The following is a 22,540-nucleotide window of genomic DNA, read 5'->3' on the forward strand; positions in this document are numbered from 1 at the left end:
TCGTGATCTCATAACAGGCTTCAGTTTCGCGTTTGGTATTTTTCAATCCAGAAATTTTATCTCTAGACTGTCCTCAAGAAAGTGTGACAGACAGACACACACAGCCATCATTGAGATATCAATGTTTTCAGTATGACGGAACCCTGAAATGTCGAGATCCATCGAAAACCGGAGATCAAACTTTTTGACGAATCTAAAGTTATCGGCCTTTCCCCCCCATAGATAATAGGTTTTGGTGGGGGAGGGAGCAAAGCAAAAATTATCATCAAACTAATTTGCTTTAAGCGAAGCAGAGTAGTGCTGCTGGTTCAGATTCTGCACCCAGGTTATAAATGCTGCATCTGGATATTGTCCATGTGGAGTCGAACGTTGTCTCTGTGTGGGGTTTCCTCTCACGTCCCCAAAGATGCTCAAGTTAGGTTGACCATTTATTCCAAATTGATCCCAGTATGAATCTGGGCGATGGACTAGTGTCCTGCCCATGGCTATTTTTGCCTTATGCCAAGAGCTACAAGCATAGGACCCCTGCAACCGTGACCTAGGTTGATTGATTTTAAGAATGCAGTGAATAAATGAGCTTAGTTGCTTAAGTATGTAATAACTGTTTATAGGAAATGCAAGCATATTGATTTCTTTGAAATTTAAAAAAACTACATTATGATTTATTAGCCACAGTACCATGGGTAACAGAATAATTTAAAAATATTTGGTACCCCTTGCCCTACACGTATCTTCAGCACCTTTCTTTTGTATTCACGTATGTGAATGTCTCTTCATCGGCACTCCCCCTCTCACGCATGTTCCCATGAAGCCTGCTTCTCAGACTCTGTCATTATTTCTGAGGCACCATTCTCCCCTCAGGTACTGGTTTTCTACGTTCCATCTTTGAAGGTGACTTTCTTAGCGTGCACCTTCACTCCTCCCTGTGCATCTCACACTTGCATTTCCTTTTTTGTTGCATCGCCAAAGCCAAACTGACCAATCAGACTGCTCAGAGGGACTGGATACAAAGACCTTCGAGTTTTATCAATTGTTTATTCTTTTCATTTGCACAAGTTAAAATTCACATAATGTATCACTTTGTTTCATATTCATCTATTGCTGCTATTACATTTAATGTTGAAACATGGTTATTAATCAATGCTTTAGATGAAAAGATTTTTTGGCTTTGGCGTTTAGAACTTTTGGTTACATTCACATTAAATGCTCTTCACACAGGACACTGCGTGCTCTTGAATTCAAAAGGCCTGTCGCTTGACATCAGAGGAATGTGTGGAATGAACTTGTGGCATAGCCTTTTAAGATGTAACTTCTGTCATTTTTGGCATGACGTTCTTCGTGTACAGCCTAATTCTATTGCACGATGTAAGCAGGTCAAGATCACTAAGTAACTTTATTCAGTGTTTTAAAATTGAGTTGGGCAGCAATACAGCTTCTATAGAATTGGGGCAGTCTAAAAGCAGCCTGCTAGCTATTGATGACAGCGTCAATAGACTTGGGCAGCTGAGACTCATGACTCAAATTCTCATTTAAAGTGCCAAAATCGCTCATCTGTATTGTATTTCAAGTTGTTGCAAATGTTCTCAAAGTCCTTCTTTTCTAAATCCAATGGAAATTAATTCAGCATCTGTAGGAAATTTGACCTTAACACACCCCATATACAGTGGTGTGAAAAACTATTTGCCCCCTTCCTGATTTCTTATTCTTTTGCATGTTTGTCACACAAAATGTTTCTGATCATCAAACACATTTAACCATTAGTCAAATATAACACAAGTAAACACAAAATGCAGTTTTTAAATGATGGTTTTTATTATTTAGGGAGAAAAAAAATCCAAACCTACATGGCCCTGTGTGAAAAAGTAATTGCCCCCTGAATCTATTAACTGGTTGGGCCACCCTTAGCAGCAATAACTGCAATCAAGTGTTTGCGATAACTTGCAATGAGTCTTTTACAGCGCTCTGGAGGAATTTTGGCCCACTCATCTTTGCAGAATTGTTGTAATTCAGCTTTATTTGAGGGTTTTCTAGCATGAACCACATTTTTAAGGTCATGCCATAGCATCTCAATTGGATTCAGGTCAGGACTTTGACTAGGCCACTCCAAAGTCTTCATTTTGTTTTTCTTCAGCCATTCAGAGGTGGATTTGCTGGTGTGTTTTGGGTCATTGTCCTGTTGCAGCACCCAAGATCGCTTCAGCTTGAGTTGACGAACAGATGGCCGGACATTCTCCTTGAGGATTTTTGGTAGACAGTAGAATTCATGGTTCCATCTATCACAGCAAGCCTTCCAGGTCCTGAAGCAGCAAAACAACCCCAGACCATCACACTACCACCACCATATTTTACTCTTGGTATGATGTTCTTTTTCTGAAATGCTGTGTTCCTTTTACGCCAGATGTAATGGGACATTTGCCTTCCAAAAAGTTAAACTTTTGTCTCATCAGTCCACAAGGTATTTTCCCAAAAGTCTTGGCAATCATTGAGATGTTTCTTAGCAAAATTGAGACGAACCCTAATGTTGTTTTGCTTAACAGTGGTTTGCGTCTTGAAATCTGCCATGCAGGCCATTTTGCCCAGTCTCTTTCTTATGGTGGAGTCGTGAACACTGACCTTAATTGAGGCAAGTGAGGCCTGCAGTTCTTTAGATGTTGTCCTGGGGTCTTTTGTGACCTCTCGGATGAGTCGTCTCTGCGCTCTTGGGGTAATTTTGATCGGCCGGCCACTCCTGGGAAGGTTCACCACTGTTCCATGTTTTTGCCATTTGTGGATAATGGCTCTCACTGTGGTTCGCTGGAGTCCCAAAGCTTTAGAAATGGCTTTATAACCTTTACCAGACTGATAGATCTCAATTACTTCTGTTCTCATTTGTTCCTGAATTTCTTTGGATCTTGGCATGATGTCTAGCTTTTGAGGTGCTTTTGGTCTACTTCTCTGTGTCAGGCAGCTCCTATTTAAGTGATTTCCTGATTAAAAAAGGTGTGGCAGTAATCAGGCCTGGGGGTGGCTACGGAAATTGAACTCAGGTGTGATACACCACAGTTAGGTTATTTTTTAACAAGGGGGCAATTACTTTTTCACACAGGGCCATGTAGGTTTGAATTTTTTTCTCCTAAATAATAAAAACCATCATTTAAAAACTGCATTTTGTGTTTACTTGTGTTATATTTGACTAATGGTTAAATGTGTTTGATGATCAGAAACATTTTGTGTGACAAACATGCAAAAGAATAAGAAATCAGGAAGGGGGCAAATAGTTTTTCACACCACTGTACAGTGGCTTCAAAAAGTATTCAGACTCCTTCACTTTCTGCACACTTTATTTTGTTGTACACTTAATTTTAGATGGATACATTTGCCATTTTTTTCCCATAAATAATAAATCACAATGACAAAGTGAAACATGCTTCCAGAGAAGTCTCTCTATTATATAAAAAAATCTTGGGACGAGACGAGACTTTTCGGAGAGATGAGACATGACTTTCTCAGATAGACACTTTCACGTCCCTCAAGACAAAGAGTAGATGACAAAGTAGAACGTTGTAAAGAATTCAAAAACATTGGTGCGGTACACATGCAGAGATAGCTTAGAGATAATGGAAGTACAAAAATTCGGAAGTTTCCAAAAAATGATAGTAAAGATCACATTAGTGCAAACAAATGGAAATAATTATTCTGTGAAAAAATGGAACAGCAAAAAGAGATCAAATATATTGTTCGGCTTTAAACTTTAAGTTGGAGACTTGAAGATCATCTAATTCGTGTTGCCATCAGGGAAAAGTAGTGTTTCTTCCCAATGAAGAGAAATCTTCTGCGAGAATTAAAAGATTTGTTGTTTGGTGAAAGTGAAATCCACATATGTCACGCTTAGGTCGCAGAGTTGCACAGATACACAGGAGATTTTAGAGATAAAATCGATATGCAGACACTTCAAACAAACATAAGACTCTTTCAGGAGTGAATTGAGCTCCATGTGTAGATGGAGGGGACAGTTCCGTCTTTCAATTAAAAGAATTGAAAATCTTCCTCTTCACAGGGGCGCGCCTTGGGAGTGGGACCCCAACAGGAGCAGAGGATGTCTGAGGGAGAAGAGAGACAAGGCAGTGAGACAAAAGGACAGCTGCTGTACAGGCTTTTAAATGTTCGAAGCGCCGCACAAGATGCAGATCACATGGCATGGTAGCAGCAGCAATCCAGCAGCTGATCGAGCAAAGAGGAGGTTAAAAAAAAACTTGTTGTTTCCCATTGTATCAGTGTATAAGAGGAGGTTTTGGAGGAGCGACCGCGTCTGTTTGGGGTGCGTTCAGCCTCCCTCTCCATAACACGAGCGGCAGAGATACGAAGCGCAAGCCTGGATGGTGTCAAGCAAAGTGAGCAGGGGGTGAAGCCCCCTAGTATTTTTAAAAATCAAAAACTGAAATCTCTCGTTCATGTAATTATTCAGACTCTTTGCTGTGATGCTCCTAATTGTGCTCAGGCACATCCTATTTGCTTTAATTCTCCTTCAGATGTATCTAGAACGTGATTGAGGTCCACCTGTGATAAACTGACCTGATTTGACATCATTTAGAAAGGCCCACGTGTATCTGTGTATATAAAGTCCCACAATTCACACTGCAAGTTGGGACAAAAATAAACAAGCCATGAACCCCAAGAAATTCCAAGTTAGACCTCAGAAATTAAATTGTGGTGTGACATTGATCAGGGCAAGGGAATCAAACCCTTCCTACAGCTCTGTGTGTTCTCAGGAGTACAGTAGTCTTGATAACTGTGAAATGGAAGAAGTTAGGAACCACCAGGACATTTCCTATAGTTGGCCATCTGGCTAAAATGAGTAACTTGGCAAAAAAGGCCTTGGTCAGGGAGGTGACCAAAAACCCAATAGTCACTCTAACAGCTTCAGAGGTCTTCTGCTGAGGATGAGAGAACCTGTTGAAAGGACAATTTTAGCAGAACTCCATCAATCAGGTGTTTATGGTATAGTGATTAAAATGCATATGACACCCCACTTGGACTCCGATGAAATAATAATTGAAAGTTTTAGGCAGAACTCCAAGCACTGTGTCTGGTGAAGACCAGGCACAGCTCATCTCCTGCTTAATACTGTCCCCATGGTGAAGCATGGTGGTGGCAGCATCCTGCTATAGGGGTGCATCTAAGCAGCAGAGAGGGGGAGACTGGTCAGAATTCAGAGAAGGATAAATGCAACCATATACAGAGAGGTCCTTTAAGAAAACCTGTTCCAGAGTGCATGCCACCACAGACTGGGGTGACAATTCACGTTTCAGAACAACAAAGGCCCAAAACACTGTATAGAGCCAAAATAAGGCTGGAGCGGCCCTGACACATGTTTCTGACTGCTCTTGATTAGCCCAGCAAAAGCCCAACTACATCAACCACATTGTTTTCTACAGCGCATACACAAGATGTACTTCAAAGTGCTTTACAATAGGTCAAAGAAGTAGTTTACATGCAAAGTAAAGCTAATTAAATTTAGATATAGAATAATAATAAATAATATACAAAACATAAAATATACACACTCACATGCAATAATTATAGAGTCCATAAATGTAAGTTTCTAAAGGATAGTCTGATGGTAAGGGCAGTTAACCAGGTTGGACAGAAAAAAATGTAAAAGCTCCAGTTATGCTGCAGAAAGAGCAAAACCTGTAGAACCTGTAGGGGTTCCAGGCCAAATGATTGCCCACACCCCACCATGCATTCTGTCTAACATAAATGTTCTTAAGTAGTTCTTTATTTGGGTGAGTATTTTTAAGACTTTGTCATAGAGGATTTGACACAGTAGGTTGAGGGTAAGTTGGGGTTTCTGCTTTCATTCAGACATCACAGGTAGGACTTTGACCAGATGGTGGTGCGAAAGACATAAGCCTCATAGAACATTTGTGGGTAGACTTGAAGATGGCACTGTACACACACTTCCTACCTAAACTTTAAGGAGCCTCTCGGGGAAAAATTCGATGAACTGTTCAAATCCAGGTGTTGCTTGCAAAGATTTACCCAAGGAGACTTGAAGTTGTAATTGCTGTCAAAGGGGCTTCTACAAAATACTGAACTAAGGATCTGAACAGTTAAATCAGGGGTCTTAAGTCACGGTCCTGGAGGGCCGCAGTGGTTGCAGGTTTCAATTCCAACTAGTCTCCTAATTGAACTCAGTCTTTGCTGATAATGTAATTTGAAATTTAACTCTATGCCTTATTAGTGCTTTCATTCATCAAAGACAATTTTTAGTTACATCATAGATCAGAGGTCCTCAATTACAGCCCTGGAGGTCCGCAGTGGCAGCAGGTTTTCACTTCAACCAATTTTTTAAATAGAACCCATGTATTTACTACTAAAGCAATGTGTTTTTGAGCATAATTGTAGTTATCCTGCCTATTTTTTTTAGCAGCTGCATTTAAGTTTTAATTGTTGCCTGTTTTCTTCACCAGACATTAGTTAATAATAAAATGCAGACAGCCAATAAACCTGTGCATGTGCACCATTAAGCATCTGTGTTTAAAAAAAAAAAAAATGTTTAGAAATCAATGAGAGGATAATTGGAAGGACTTTGAAGTTTAAATCTGTTCTGGTCCATAAAGCACATGGAACATGTTCTCAGAAAGGGGAACTCTACAGTGCAATGAAAATTTTTCTTAGATGAATGAAAGCACTAACAAGCCAAAGAGTTAAATACCAAGTTTCATTATCAGCAAGGGCTGCCTTCTAATTTGGTAACTAGTTGAAAGAAAAAGCTACAGCCACTGCGGCCCTCCAGGACCATGACTGAGGACCCCTGACTGAAATCAAGGAGAGATTTCAGTTTTTGATATCTAAGAAACTTGCAAGCCTTTCTGAAAACATGTTTCTATTTTGTCATTATGGGTTATTGAGTATATAGGTTAACAGACAAAAATGGGAAATTTACCAGTTTATAATTAGAGCTCTGCGGCGGGCTGGCACCCTGCCCGGGGTTTGTTTCCTTCCTTGTGCCCTGTGTTGGCTGGGATTGGCTCCAGCAGACCCCCGTGACCCTGTAGTTAGGATCTAGCGGGTTGGATAATGGATGGATGAATAATTAGAGCTACAGTACAACACAATAAAACATGCATAAAGTGAAAGAGTCTGAATATTTTAATCCACTGTGTATATACAGTTTTTTATTTTATTATAATCATTCCATACAAATCAATCAATTTGTTACAAAAAGTAGGATTGAGAACAAGCCAACCCCCACCCCTGAGAGACAGAGCATGGCCAATGGGGTAAAAATTAAGGCTTGTAAACATACCTAAATTGATGAGTTTGATAAGCATTAGAGATGAATGGAGAAGAAAAAGAAATACAGAAATAATTGGTTCTTCAGTGTTTTAAAAGCTTATTCTAAAATATTATTAATTAGATCCTGCCATGTTTTGAAAAAATCTGTACAGATCCTCTGAGTATTTGATTTTTTCCAATTTCAAATAGTATAAAACATCGGTTTCCCACTGACTTAAAAGAGGAGAGTTAGGATTGTTCCAGTTTAGCAAAATAAGTCTGAGTGCCAAAAGTGTAGTGAACGCAATCACAGTTTGTTTGTCCTTCTCCACTTTAAGCCCATCCGGAAGAACACCAAACACAGCTGTTAATGGGTTAGGAGGGATTGTGACACCAAGGCTGTCTGAAAGGCACTTAAAAATTTTGATCCAAAATAATGTTAATTGGCTGCAGGCCCAAAACATGTGACCCAGTGAGGCTGGGACTTGATTGCAGCATTCGCAGGTTGGATCTTGCCCTGGAAACATTTTGGAGAGTTTTAGTCAAGACAGATGTGCTCGATATATAATTTTGAGTTGAATAATTGTATGCTTTGTGCATATGGAGCTCGAGTGAATTCTCTGCATTGCTATTTTCCACTCCTTTTCTGATATATTAATTGAGAGGTCATTTTCCCAGTGTCCTCTTGGATCTTTGAAAGGGATGGACTGTAAAATAATGTTATATATTGCAGAGATTGAGCAATATTTTTTTCCAGCATGGACGAGGGTGCAAGACGAGGAAAATCGGGCAGGTTCTGTTTAACAAATTACCTAATTTGAACATAGAAATGTGTAGCTTGAATGTTAAATTTGGAATGTAATTGTTCATAGGATGCAAAGATGTTGTTTATATAAATATCTCTAAGAAAGTTAATCCCAAATTTTTTCCAGATATTAAAAACTGCATATGTTTGCAAAGGTTGAAAGAGGTGGTTCTCTTGCAGAGGTGCCACAAATAAAAGTTTCTCCATCTTAAAATGCTTTCTACATTGGTTCCATATTCTGAGTGAGTGAAGCACAATTGGGTTATCAGTATATTGCCGATTACTTGCATTTATTGGGGCACAAAGCAGGGAATATAAAGAAGTACTGCAGGATTTTACTTCTATTGCGGACCAGGGGCCTCATGTATAAACGGTGCGTACGCACAGAAATGTTGCGTAAGAACTTTTCCACGTTCAAATCACGATATATAAACCCTACACTTGGCATAAAGCCGCGCATTTTTCCATGGTACCTCATACTTTGTCGTACGCAAGTTCTCCGCTCGGTTTTGCAGACTGGCGACACCCAGCATCAAAGCAGTGCTACTGTTCCTGTGTGGTTACTCTTTATTTTCCTGACGCGGCTTTATAAATACACTGAAACTAACCGCATATTGTTTATTAGTGTAATGCATTTGATTGTAATTAACTTGTAACAATATAATGGTCCAGTGAATAGCCATAGTATTCCAAATACCATAACTGCTTTAGCGTTGTTACTCTCACTGCACCACCTTCTTCTTCTTTCAGCTGCTCCCGTCAGGAGTTGCCACAGTGGATCATCTTTTTCCACATTACTCTCGCTGCACCACTCAGAGTATTTAAATCACTGTATCTGAGTGGGGAATCACAGCAGCAGCTGATCAGAAAGAGAATTATCGGTATACAGCATTAAGTACATGCTGCCTCAGCCACAGCAAAACGCTTCAGAGCCTTTCCTGTATTGACCTCTCGGTTCAGAAACAGTTTCATCCCAAGAACTTTAAATGCACTCAATCAATTGCTTCTTGTAGAACTGTTTGTACTTATAGTACAATCACCCGAATGTAATATTGCACTACAGTTATAATATTACATAACCTGAGCCACTTTATAAAGCGCATATTTACATATGATGACGATATCATTTTTAAGATGAAGTGCAGCAAAATATGTTTATTATATTATACAGATAAAACTTTAACTTCATTTAAATAATCTACATTCTTCACTGGGAGTGTCGTGAAGGACAGAATAATTAAACATGTACTACGAAGATATTTCAATGTTCCTTAAACGTTTTGAAAAATCGGCACTCTAAGCTTACAGATGGCTTAACGTCTATTACAGAGCTGATTGTGTGGCGATCGGTTACTTGGAGAAAGAAAAGCAAAGACTGCGGGGCAGCCACACCAATATATATTGAACATAAAACAGAAAGAGAAAATAACGACACAGCTAAAAATGCAACGGCAAATTTTGACAAAAGTTAAATGCTTGTGTCATGAGCACGAGGCAGCTGTGAGCCACAATGGAAGTGGCCATCCATCGAAGGTCGCGCACAATCACTACACCGTGAAACCCATGTTTAATAACGTGCTTTAACTCCTATCATCATGAAAATGATATCAAGTATACATCACAGTATTTTAGTTATTCAGAGAGCTGTAATATCACAAATGTAATGGATTCGTTGTCTAGTCGGAGGAAGAGAGACGGTTTAAGAAGCAAGTTGTGATTCACACACATAGAAGATCAAATACAAAACAAAGCATTTAATGTGCTACTTTAATTACAATGTGATTTGAGAAACTGGTTAATTAAACGATTTTTAGATGAAGTTTATGATGTTCTACTTTAATGACAAAATAAACTACGTGATTAAAGTGGAAATGTCGAGATTAAAGTTGACATTTCGTGCTATTTTCCCCACCGTGTGCCTTTTTTTTCTCTGTACCCTAATAAGCTTTCATATGACACACGATGGTGGGCTATGACTCGCCTTTTCACTGCGACTTTGATATCTGACAACTTCTTTTTTATTTCTCGCACTGTGTGACTTTGTTTACGTGAGCTTTCAAGTTTCTCCAACACACTATGTCACTCGATCAACATCCTTTTGTTGATTATACCACGGTTTAAATAAACAAATAGTATGTTTTTCCTTTGCCTGCACTTGGTATTCGCTGAAATTCTTATATTTTCCCCCGTGCTTTTCCCATTGTCTTTTCACAGAAGGCTGAACTTAAGGGCAATTTATATTCATTTGCATATTCAAAGAGGCGTAATTCTGGGAGGAGTTTGGGCGGGACAGAAGGATTGTGCACGAATGTTACTTTTCACGCTAACCAGGATTTATGGAGAGGAAGAAGTTGGAGTACGCACAGATTCCTGCATCTGGATTTTTCTGTGCGTAAGCACATTTTGGCTTTTGTGCTTACGTCATATTATAGTGCGAATTCTACGCACGGCGTTATGCATGAGGCCCCAGGTCTGTGTATGTTCTATTTGTGTCCAGGTTTTTAAAGCTTGTATGTTTGCTGCCCAGTAATAAAACTGAAAGTTAGGTAGAGCCATGCCACCTTCTGCCTTTGGTCTTTGTAGGGTTGCTCTTTGGATACGTGGATGTTTTGAGTTCCAAATAAATGAGGTTATTGTTGAATCTAGTTGGTTAAAAAATGATTTACTGATGTATATTGGAATGTTTTGAAATAAAAAAGAAGCTTAGTGTATATACATTTAAACAAAAAAATTGTTAAATTGATATGAGGACTGGGTGTTTATTACATAATAAAGCCGGCACACAAGAAAGATGCCTGAGGAAATTACTGCAGAACAGGTGCCACTAGCCGCTCCCCGGAGGAATCTTGGTCAATTAAAACACCATGAAAATATTCTCAAAATCTTTCTTTTCTAAATCAATGGAAATTAATTCAGCATCTGTAGGATGCAGGGAAGAAAAGTGTTTAATTTTATTAAAAACTACCAAAATACCCGCACTTCGCAGCGGCGAAGTACTGCCTTAAAAATTTTATTAAGAAGAAAATTAAACCTTTTTAAACTGAGGGAAAATATACCAGTAATTATTTGTTAAGGATCTCTTTGTATACATTGTGAGGTCGGCCCTCCGGTTGTATTAGACCAAGCTGTGCGCTGAGCTTACTCTTGAGCATGCAACGTACAGTTGGCCATGTGAACAGTAATCTTGTCTCATATCTCACAGCTTGGATTGCTGCTGTCATAATTGGTTTGAGTTTCATGGTTTGTTTCAATTACGATAGTATTTGTAGGAGTTGTGTTGAAGTGACATTCGGCATCTGTCAAGCATTGTAAGCATACAACCGGTTTCATCGGTAACTTCACATCCAGCTTTTGAGAGTTTAAACATTCATAAACATCAAAGTGTCCACTACTAAAATCGTCACCTGTGAATCTAACATGTTTAAGAGGCATTGGCGGTTGTCGAAAGGTGTAAAATATTTGGCCATTTCAGCACACTTGAAAGTGACAACCGAACAATTCAGCGGCAGCCATCAACTCACATGCAGAACCATAGGTGAAGGGCTTAAGCATTTCACTCTTATAATGCTCCTGTGTAGTATAATTATCTCCTGTACCGTCAGCAGTCCACACCTTGAACCTGTCCCAGTCATTCAATACATAAGACACAATGTTCCTCCGGATATCAAGAGTGAGCCTGATATGGCCGTGCAATATGTAACAAAGAGAATGGAAAAGGCAGGAGCCATCTCCGGGCATGGAAACTACTCGGTGAGTGACAGTTCTTTGATCGATGGTGATCACCTCGATAGTCATGTTAATGGGGGTACGGTTGGAATGATAAAGGAAATGGGTGCCTGAACAATGCAAAGTAAGTCTAAAATACCTACACAATAACTATAATTGTAATAAACGAACAATAAAACAGTGGAGAAGCCGTGGATTAAATAAAAAGGCTGTAGTTATCGGCAGGGAGACGTGAATCCCGTGGTGAAGCAAGGAAGGGAATGTAGAGACCGGAGTGACGGACGGCCTTATATAGGCAGACAGCCAACAACGTGGGAGGCGTTGGGATGGGGGACCCAACGCCGCCTCACACGGTGACTGAGCTGCAGGCTATGGACGTATATATGTATGTAAGTAGGATTCAGTTAGCGTTGGGATCCTGCGTACCAAATTTCTTGAAGATGGGCCCATAAGTAACAAAGACCGTTGAAAAGTTCGATATGGTGGCCGACAATGGCATCATACCACCGAAATAAGTACGTACATCGGTTTCGGTTAGCGCAGGGAAGCCGCCTACCAAATTTCGTGAAGATGGGGCCATAAATAAGAAAGTTCAACATGACGGACATTGTCGACCGTTATGACCGTTACATGTAGAATTTCGTAATGAAACCTGCTTAACTGTTGTAAGTAAGCTGTAAGGAATGAGCCTGCCAAATTTCAGCCTTCTACCTACACGGGAAGTTGGAGAATTAGTGACGTTGGAAAGTTCAATATGGCGACTGACAGTGGCATCATACCACCGAAATAAGTACGTACATTGGTTTCGGTTAGCACAGGGAAGCCGCCTACCAAATTTCGTGAAGATGGGGCCATAAATAAGAAAGTTCAACATGGCGGACGTTGTCGACCGTAATGACCGTTACATGTAGAATTTCGAAATGAAACCTGCTTAACTTTTGTAAGTAAGCTGTAAGGAATGAGCCTGCCAAATTTCAGCCTTCTACCTACACGGGAAGTTGGAGAATTAGTGATGAGTGAGTGAGTGAGTGAGGGCTTTCCCTTTTATTAGTATAGATCAAAAACTGAAATCTCTCATTTACATAAGTATTCAGTCAGTCAGTCATTGTCCAACCCGCTATATCCTAACACAGGGTCATGGGAGCCAATCCAGGGAGCAAGACAGGAACAAATCCCGGGCAGGGCGCCAGCCCACAAACACACACCAAGCACAGTTTAGGATCACCAATGCACCTAACCTGCATGTCTTTGGACTGCAGGAGGAAACCCATGCAGACACGGGGAGAACACGCAAACTCCACACAGGGAGGACCCAGGAAGCGAACCCAGGTCTCCTTACTGTGAGGCAGCAGCGCTACCACTGCACCCCTGAACAGTATTCAGGCCCTTCGTTATGAAACTCATAATTGTGCTCAGGTGCACCCTATTTGCTTTAATTCTCCTTGAAATGTATCTAGAACTTGAGTACAAGAAAATATCTTTGTCAATTAAAAGACCAGGGGCCTCATGTATAAACGGTGCGTACGCACAGAAATGTTGCGTAAGAACTTTTCCACGTTCAAATCGCGATGTATAAAACCTACACTTGGCGTAAAGCCACGCACTTTTCCACGGTACCTCATGCCTTGTCGTACGCAAGTTCTCCGCTCGGTTTTGCAAACTGGCGGCACTCAGCGTCAAAGCAATGGTACTGTTCTTGTGTGATTACTCATTATTTTCATGACGCGGCTTTATAAATACACAGAAACTAACCGCATATTGTTTATTAGTGTAATGCATCTGATTGTAATTAACTCGTAACAATATAATGGTCCAGGGAACAGCCATAGTATTCCAAATACCATAACTGCTTTAGCGTTGTTACTCTCACTTCTCCTCCTTCTTCTTCTTCTTCTTTCAGCTCCTCCCATTAGGAGTTGCCACAGCTGATCCTCTTTTTCCATATTTCTCTCACTGCACGACTCGGAGTATTTATATCACTGTATCTGAGTGTGAATCACAGCAGCAGCTGATCGGAAAGAGAATTATCGGTATACAGCTTTAAGGACACGCTGTCTCAGCCACTGCAAAACGTTTTAAAGCCTTTCCTGTACAGACCTCGCGGTTCAGAAACAGTTTTATCCCAAGGACTTTAAATGCACTCAATCAATTTCTCCTTGTAGAACTGTTAGGACTTATAAGTACAATCACCCCACTGTAAACTTACACTACAGTTATAATATCTCACAACCTGAGCCACTTTATAAAGCGCGTATTTACATATAATGACAATTTCATTTTTAAGGTGAAATGCAGCAAAATATGTTTGTTAAATTATACAGATAAAACTTTAACTTCATTTAAATAATCTATATTCTTCACTGGGAGTGTCGTGAAGGATAGAATAATTAAACATGTACTACGAAGATATTTCAATGTTCTTTAAATGTTTTGAAGAATCGGCACTAAGCTTACAGATGGCTTAACGTCTATTACAGAGCTGATTGTGTGGCGATCGGTTACTTGGGGAAAGAAAAGCAAGGACTGCAGTGGCGGCTACGCCAATATATATTGAATATAAAACAGAAAAAGAAAATAACAACACAGCTAAAAACGCAGCGACAAATTTCGGCAAACGTTAAATGCTTGTGTCATGAGCACAAGGCGGCTATGCAGTGTAGTGCAGTGTCTCCATGCATAAGATAACATATTGACATTGGCCGACGAAGGAGCCACCGATTCTTCCTCTGCCCAGTGCCACCACAAGCCTAGAGCCGCCCCGGAGTACTGCTGCAATAAATTATTTCATCGAAGTGAAACATGTTTAATAACGTGCTTTAACTCCTATCATCATGAAAATGATATCACGTATACATCTCAGTATTTTAGTTATTCAGAGAGCTGTAATATAATGAATGTCATGGACTCTGTGTCCAGTTGGAGGAAGAGAGCCAGTTTAAGAAGCAAGTAGTGATTCACACACACAGAGCACATACGAGTAGAAGATCAAATACAAAACAAAGCATTTAACGTGCTACTTTAATTACGATGTGAATTGAGAAACTGGTTAATTAAACGATTTTAAGATGAAGTTTATGATGTTCTACTTTAATGACAAAATAAACTACGTGATTAAAGTGGAAATGTTGAGATTGAAGTTGACATTTGTGCTTTTTCCCCACCGTGTGCCTTTTTCTCTGTACTCTAATAAGCTTTCATATGACACTCAGACAGTGGGCTACAACTCGCCTTTTCATTGCGACTTTGATATGTGAATTCTTTTTTATTTCCGGCACTGTGCGATTTTGTGAATGTGAGCTTTCAAGTTTCTCCAACACGCTATGTCACTCGATCAACTTCCTTTTGTTGATTATACCACGGTTTATTTGAACAAATAGTATATTTTTCATTTGCCTCCACTTGGTATTCGCTGAAATTCTTATATTTTCCCCCATGCTTTTCCCATTGTCTTTTCACAGAAGGCTGCGCTTAAGGGCGATTTATATTGATTTGCATATTCAAAGAGGCGTAATTCTGGGAGGATTTGGGGCGTTACATAATGCGCGTGCACGAGCGTTAGTTTTCACGCTGATTGGGATTTATGTAGCGGAAGAACGTGGAAGTTGGAGTATGCACAGATTCCTGCATCTGGATTTTTCTGTGCGTAAGCACATTTCGGCTTTTGTGCTTACGCCATGTTATAGTTCGAGTTCTACGCACGGCGTTATACATGAGGCCCCAGGAAATTTCTGTTTTATTTTTCTATTCCTTTTGACAAGTATCTGATAGTACAGGAATTCCCAAACTCGGTCCTGGGGACCCACTGTGGCTGCAGGTTTTTGTTCCAACCAGTTGTTGTTTTTAAGTGGATTCCTGGACTAATTAAGTGAAATGTTATTTCCCAGATTCTGTGTTTTGTAAACAATGTAGAAATTGAAACAATTTGATAAAATACATATATATATTATACTAGCCATTCCCCATGGCTTTACCCGTGTATTAGTGAAACAGGACAGAGCTCTCTACTCCTGACGTCACTCTTCCCCCTCCCCTCGGCCCACAGCCTCTGTTTCGGATTAGCACGAATATCTCGCTCCTGCAAGCGAACTATGATTTTTAGCACAATGAGAGAAGTCGCAAAATCAACCAGAATGTTCAAGCAAATTATAGAAAAAAAAAAGATCTAAATCCGTTAAATAGTTGTCTCGTTTGCTAACTAAGCGGAGTTAAGGTAATGCCCCGAGTCAATGAGTAAGGAGGCCACTGCAGCCCGATGAGTCTCTCTCAGATTTGCGCTAATAAATCAGTACCGCAAGCAAACTATGATACTTAACATGTTGAGAAAGTCGCAAAATCAACAGAATGTTCAAGCAAATTATAGAAAAAAACCCGCTCTAAATCTGTTAAGTAGTTCTCTTGTGAAAGCGAACAGACATACCAACAGGTCTAAAAAACTATAAGAAATTTTGTGCTTGGACCACATAATTATTAAAACCGTTTCTTAGCGAGTTACCAAAGGGTAACCTACATTCCAAATTTCAAGTCCCAAGTCTTCATGGTTCGGGGGATTTCGTGATGAGTGAGTTAGTGGTATTTGGCTTATGCTGTGTGCTTAGTCCACTGCTCTTCACCCTGCTGACTCACGACTGCACAGCCACGCACAATACCAATCACATCATAAAGTTTGCGGATGATACGAAGGTGCTGGGACTGATAAGCAGGGATAATGAAAGAGCATACAGAGATGAGGTGAAATGGCTGTCCGCATGGTGTGAAGACAACAATCTATCTCTCAATGTCGACAAGACAAAAGAGATAATCGTGGACTTCAGAAAATCACGTCCTGCCCACATCCCGCTCAGCATCAACGGTTTAGATGTGGAGATTGTTAGGAGTACCAAGTTCCTCGGTGTGCACTTAACTGAGGAACTTACGTGGACACATAACACCTCATCATTATCAAGAAAGCCCAGCAGAGACTACACTTCCTGAGGCGGCTGAAGCAAGCACGTCTTCCCCCTTCCATCCTCACCATGTTCTACAGAGGCACCATAGAGAGTGTCCTGACCAGCTGCATCACTGTCTGGTATGGTAACTGCAACATATCTGACCGCAAGCGCCTGCAAAGGATAGTGAAGACAGCAGAGAACATTATTGGGGTGCCTCTCCCTTCACTACAGGACATATTTTACAAACGCAGTGTCCGCAAGGCCTGCAACATTGTGCAGGACCCCTTACACCCCTCACATGGACTTTTCACACTTCTGCCATCCAAGAGAAGATACTGCAGCATCAAAGCCAAATCTGCCAGGCTACAGGAGAGTTTTTACCCCCAAGCTGTTAGACTCCTTAACACCAGGCTGCCCCCTTGGGACCTTCCACACGGCCTCAACCACCACTAAAAACAGAACTTTTATACATGAAAACCACTATCCAGCAAAGATGAGTGTGCATGTAGAAAAGAACTGAAAATCTCATACTGACCTTTAAGGATTTTGACACTCTTGATATCCTTCTGCTATGAAACATTCTGACCTGTCATTGTTTACACACGTCTTAAACAACTATTATCATACACTGATAATTTCTGTATTATCTATATCTATTATTTATTATATTACATATCTTACACATCAATATTGCTGCTACTTCTTTGTCCTATCTTCGCACAATGTCTTGTCTTGTTTGTGTTTTAATTTTAAATTTTTTAAATTTTTATTCTATTTTTAACTTACTATTTGCACATCATGTTGTTACACTGTGGACCCTGAGCTTCGCAATTTCATATATCTGTATACTTGTATATGGTTGAGATGACAATAAAGTTCACTTTGACTTTGACTTGATAAATATATAGATTAAAATGTACTAAGCCAGGGGTTCTCAAAGTCAGTCCTGGCGACCCATTGTGGCTTCAGGTTTGTGCTGATAACACTGATCTCAATTAATTAGCTGATTTTTTTTTTTTTTCTCTTCTCTTATTCTACAGTACATTAAGAAAGCACAGAGGGATTATTTTATATTTATAAGTCATTTAGAAATATTTCAATTTTTGCTATAAATTTAAATGCTTAACTCCCTTTTGTTGCTTTCATTATATTTTGTCCTTTCTCTGTGCAATTGGCTCTCTTCATTGTGTCTTGTTAATGACAATTAAAAACGAGCAGAGCGGACACTCTGGCAAACAACATGGAATAATCAAAGGCTGCAATTACTTTAACATCAGACCTACTAATGAGTAAATAATGGATTAATTAAACAATTAGAAAACCTGGAAAATACTACTAATTAGTAAATAATGGATTAATTAAACAAATAGAATACCTGGAAAAATAGAATGAAAATCATGATGAAAATATTGTTAAAAAGAAAAGCAATTCAGCATTCCCATATAACTGTTCAGTACATTTTAATAATTAGTTTTTTTCCTTCCAAACTTAGTAAATTGTTCCCAAAACACAGAATCTGGGAAATAACAGTTAACTTAATTAGTCCAGGGGTCCAATTAAAAACAGAAGCTGCTTGGAACAAAAACCTGCAGCCACAGTGGGTCCCCAGGATGGACTTTGAGAACCCCAGTGCTAGTAAAATATTAAAACTATCATAAAAGAAAATGGCATCCATGACAAACAGTTTGGCAAACTCCATTGTTTTTGAACTCAGAACAAAAGACCCAGAATAACTGCTGCTTTCTATTGGAAATGATTTCTAAATCAAACCTTTGTTCTTGCTGTTAATCTCATACAGTGAATTCAAAATGTTTTCAGACCTCCTCACTTTTTACACATTTTACAACCAACACTCAATACCTCATAATGACAAAGCAAAAATGGGACTTTAGAATTTTTTGCAAATGTATTAAAAAAAACAAAAAAAAACTGAAATATGATATTAACACAAGTATTCACACTCTTTACTCAATACTTGCTTAAATCCCCTTTGGCAAGGATTCTACTCAGTAGTCTTCTTGGGTTTGATGTGACAAGCTTCACACACCTGGATTTGGGAATTTTCTGCCATTCTTCTCTGCAGATCCTCTCAGTCTCTCTCAGGTGGATGGAGACCATCTGTTCTGTGGACAGCTGTTTTTGGATATTTTCACGAATGTCTGATTAGGTTCCAGTCTAAGCTCTGGCTTGGCTAATTAAGGACATTTCCAGAGTTGTTCCTAAGCCAGCCCTATGTTGCCTTTGCTTTGTGGTTGAGGTCATTGTCCTGTTGGAAGGTAAACCTTCAGCCCAATCTGAGGTCCAGAGCGCAGTGGAGTAGGTTTTCATGTAGGACAGTTCTGTACTTCGCTCTGTTCAGCTTTCCCTCAGCTCTGAGTAGTCTCCCACCATTTTAGCAAACTTCAAAGATGCTCACATGTGCCTTTTACTGAGGACAGATTTCTGTCCAGCCACTCTTCATAAAGACGAGATCGTTGGAGTGTTGCAGTGTTGGTTGTCCTTCTGGGAAGTTTTTTCGCATCTTCACACAGGTTCTTTGGAGCTCATCCAGAATGACCATCAATTTCCATTTTGGTCTCGTCTCTTACAATGACCCTTCTCCCATAATTTCTTAGTTTGGCTGGATGGATAGCTCTAGGAAGAGTCATGGTTATTCCAAACTTGCCCGGATGAAGTTATTCTTTTTTAAGGAATGGGTCCACAAGGAACCACACAAGCAGTAAAGTGTCGTTAAAGAAGTGTTATTTTTATGAGTAGACTTTTACAGATATATACATAAATGAAGGTTCTTTCGTGTGTATGGTTCTTTAGATAACCAAAAATGGTTCCCCAATGACATTGCTTTGATGTAACCATGCCATAGGGGAACCATTGTTTCTAAATATTAGGTAGTTTTTCAAAGTACAAAGAAGATAGATAGATACTTTATTAATCCCAAGGGGAAATTCACATACTCCAGCAGCAGCATTAAAAAAACAATATTAAAGAGTGATAAAAATGCAGGTATAACAGACAATAACTTTGTATAATGTTAACGTTTACGTCCCTGGGTGGAACTGAAGAATCGCATAGTGTGGCGGAGGAACAATCTCCTCAGTCTGTCAGTGGAGCAGGACGGTGACAGCAGTCTGTCGCTGAAGCTGCTCCTCTGTCTGGAGATGATACCATTCTGTGGATGCAGTGGATTCTCCATGATTGACATGAGCCTGCTCAGTGCCCGTCACTCTGCCACAGATGTCAAACTGTCCGGCTCCATGCCTACAGTAGAACCTGCCTTCCTCACCAGTTTGTCCAGGCATGAGGCGTCCTTCTTTATGCTGCCTCCCCAGCACACCACCACATAGAAGAGGGCACTTGCCACAACAGTCTGATAGAACATCTGCAGCATCTTATCAAAGAAGCAACTTCATATGCAAAAACCGTTCCGAGAATGAAATGATCCATTAGGAAACAATGCTTCTAACAAGGAACCACACAATCCAGTAAAGAATTATAAAGTGCCAGCAGGACCGGCGCAACCTCTAAGGAGAATTAGGCAATTTCCCAGGGTGCAGGTCATAATGGAGGGAAAAACTCAGCTGCATGGGTCAGCTACTGAACAGTCAATTGGCACACTAACAAGCTTGGCCTAGGGCACAACATAACCTAGAACCAGCACCATTATTTTTAAAAGTGCACTTTGGCTCCTTTAATTTGAAGAATGTTATGTGTGTGAACATTATAAAGTACCCATTTTAAATAAAATATTTAAATTGAAGAGAGAGATAAAGATTTAAGAAAATGGCAATACCGACTCTCCTATGCCGTTTCCAGCAGTTTTTCTTAACTAGCCGTTATGACGCATAGCTCAGTGGGAAGTATAGCTTATTAATTCAGTACACCCAGTTCAAATCCTACCCCCGGTCCTTGTGTGAAGCCTGCAACTTCTCCCTATGCGGTCGTTGGACTGCCTCCTAGAGCTCCACTTTAACCCACATGCGTCAAGTTAATTTGCGGTTCCGGAGTGCCGAGTGTGGATGTGCGTGTCACAGGAACCCGGCGAAGGGCTAGCGCACCCTACAGGGCTGTTTCCTACCTTGCACCCAATGCTGTTAAACCGGCATTTGAAATATCATGTTTTCAGGAATTACGAGCACAGTAGTGTGAAGGAAATAACTAATTTGTTAATTAAATTGTATGTTCCTCAAATACCCTGAATTATCTATTTTACCGAGGACGGAATTGAAACACAAAATACCGGGAGGTGTATTTAGCAATCGTAACCGCTGTGCTAAGATTTATATCCCCGCTCCTCTTTACGCGATTTATTTTCAATTTGAGTGTGGCTTTTATTGATCGTTTCTGTCACTAGCCAACAGAATGTGGAAAACAGATTGTGAAACCGTGGTGGGAAGGATCGCTGGATCAATCCAGGAATGCCTTAACGACGACTGTTGTTCTATAAACTGCTCTCCTTTTTCTCTGCAGGTTCTTTTTTCCCTCAATACAAGCCTCCAGAAGATTTATTTAAAGTCATTTTCTGGCTGGGCTACTTTAACAGCTGCATCAATCCCATTATCTACCCGTGTTTCAGCCAGGAGTTCAAGAGAGCTTTCAAACGCATACTGAGAGGGCAGTGCAGAAGGAGGAGGAAAGAGCGCGAGCACCACTTCACCTACCGATCCAGCGTCAAGACAGCGATCTGCACTCTCGATTGCGAACCGCTGAAAGGCAACTTCCGATTCCGTTCAATTCCTGGGAGCAACGAGCCTCGTTCGTATTCGCCAGATGACACCGATTGGAAGTTTTCATCGTCTCTTCAAGACTTGCATTCACTGAGCCGATAGCGCAGATCATCGACGACCCAGGGGGAATCGAACAGGAGGAAGCAGCAGTAGGATGCCTTTCCCAATTGCTAACCCTTTTCCTTATATAGTGCACTTCATATTATTCGGCTGGAAAAGAAAATAAAAGGAAAAATTGAAGGGGAATAAAATACGTAGCAGGGTATTTTTTATATATATATTTAACAATGAAGCTGCTGCAGAGTTCCAGACAGTGTTTAAGATCATCAAAATAAATTACCAGGTCCAGCTGACAGTACTGGAATCTCACCTTCTCCCAAAACAACTTCAACTCATATCTTCATCCTTCTTGTTTATCAGATTGTGTTCTTAAATGTGTGGGTCTTTTATTAAAGCCAACCAGAGCCAATCGTGCAACGGCCAGCCATGCCTGCACCAAGTGCGGCCGACATAGAAGACTCAGTATAAAGACACATTTTGTTCACTCTCATTTAAAACCTAACTACCTTCTGAGACTGTCAAAAATGTTTGATCTGTACCTCCGGGGAAACAATCGAAATGATCTGATCTTATTTTGTAGCAAATTAATTTACTTACTACTGTACGTTGCTTTTGATGGTGTGTGATATCTCCTATAAATAAGGTGTTTGTGTATATAGACTAGTGAACGCCTTTCACTTGAGTTTAAGTTCATGTCCTACACGACACAACAGTGTTTAACAATTATTTGTATTCTTTGATATTTTTCAAATGAGTTTATGAAATATTTAGAAAAATGGCCGATGCCTGTTTTAGAACGTGTAGTATTTTTTTAAAATGTCCCAAAATACCAATGAGGAAATTACCAAATTCGTTAGTCTATAGTTTATATAGGGCCTTTCACAAAACAATTTCACAAAGTGCTAAAGATATTCGAGCAGACAGTCTGATGCAGTTGATTACTCCTTCTGTTGATGTATACTGTGATTCTCGAATGGGTGGGATGGTGTAGGCTGCCACACCCCAACTCAAACCAAAGCAGAATTCAATTCAAGTGG

General features: G+C 40.0%; 1 protein-coding gene across 1 annotated transcript in view; it reads left to right on the forward strand.

Moving 5' to 3' along the window:
* LOC120514597 (alpha-1A adrenergic receptor-like) overlaps positions 1-22,068 on the forward strand; it is a 35,066-nt gene extending 12,998 nt beyond the window's left edge. The window contains exon 2 of the mRNA XM_039735076.1: positions 21,187-22,068. Coding sequence (XP_039591010.1) covers positions 21,187-21,545 — 359 coding nt within the window. The 3' untranslated portion in view covers positions 21,546-22,068. The remainder of the gene's footprint in view (positions 1-21,186) is intronic.
* The last annotated feature ends 472 nt before the right edge of the window (positions 22,069-22,540 follow it).

This window comes from Polypterus senegalus, chromosome 1 (assembly GCF_016835505.1).
Source record: "Polypterus senegalus isolate Bchr_013 chromosome 1, ASM1683550v1, whole genome shotgun sequence".
In the NCBI taxonomy this organism is placed as follows: domain Eukaryota; kingdom Metazoa; phylum Chordata; class Cladistia; order Polypteriformes; family Polypteridae; genus Polypterus; species Polypterus senegalus.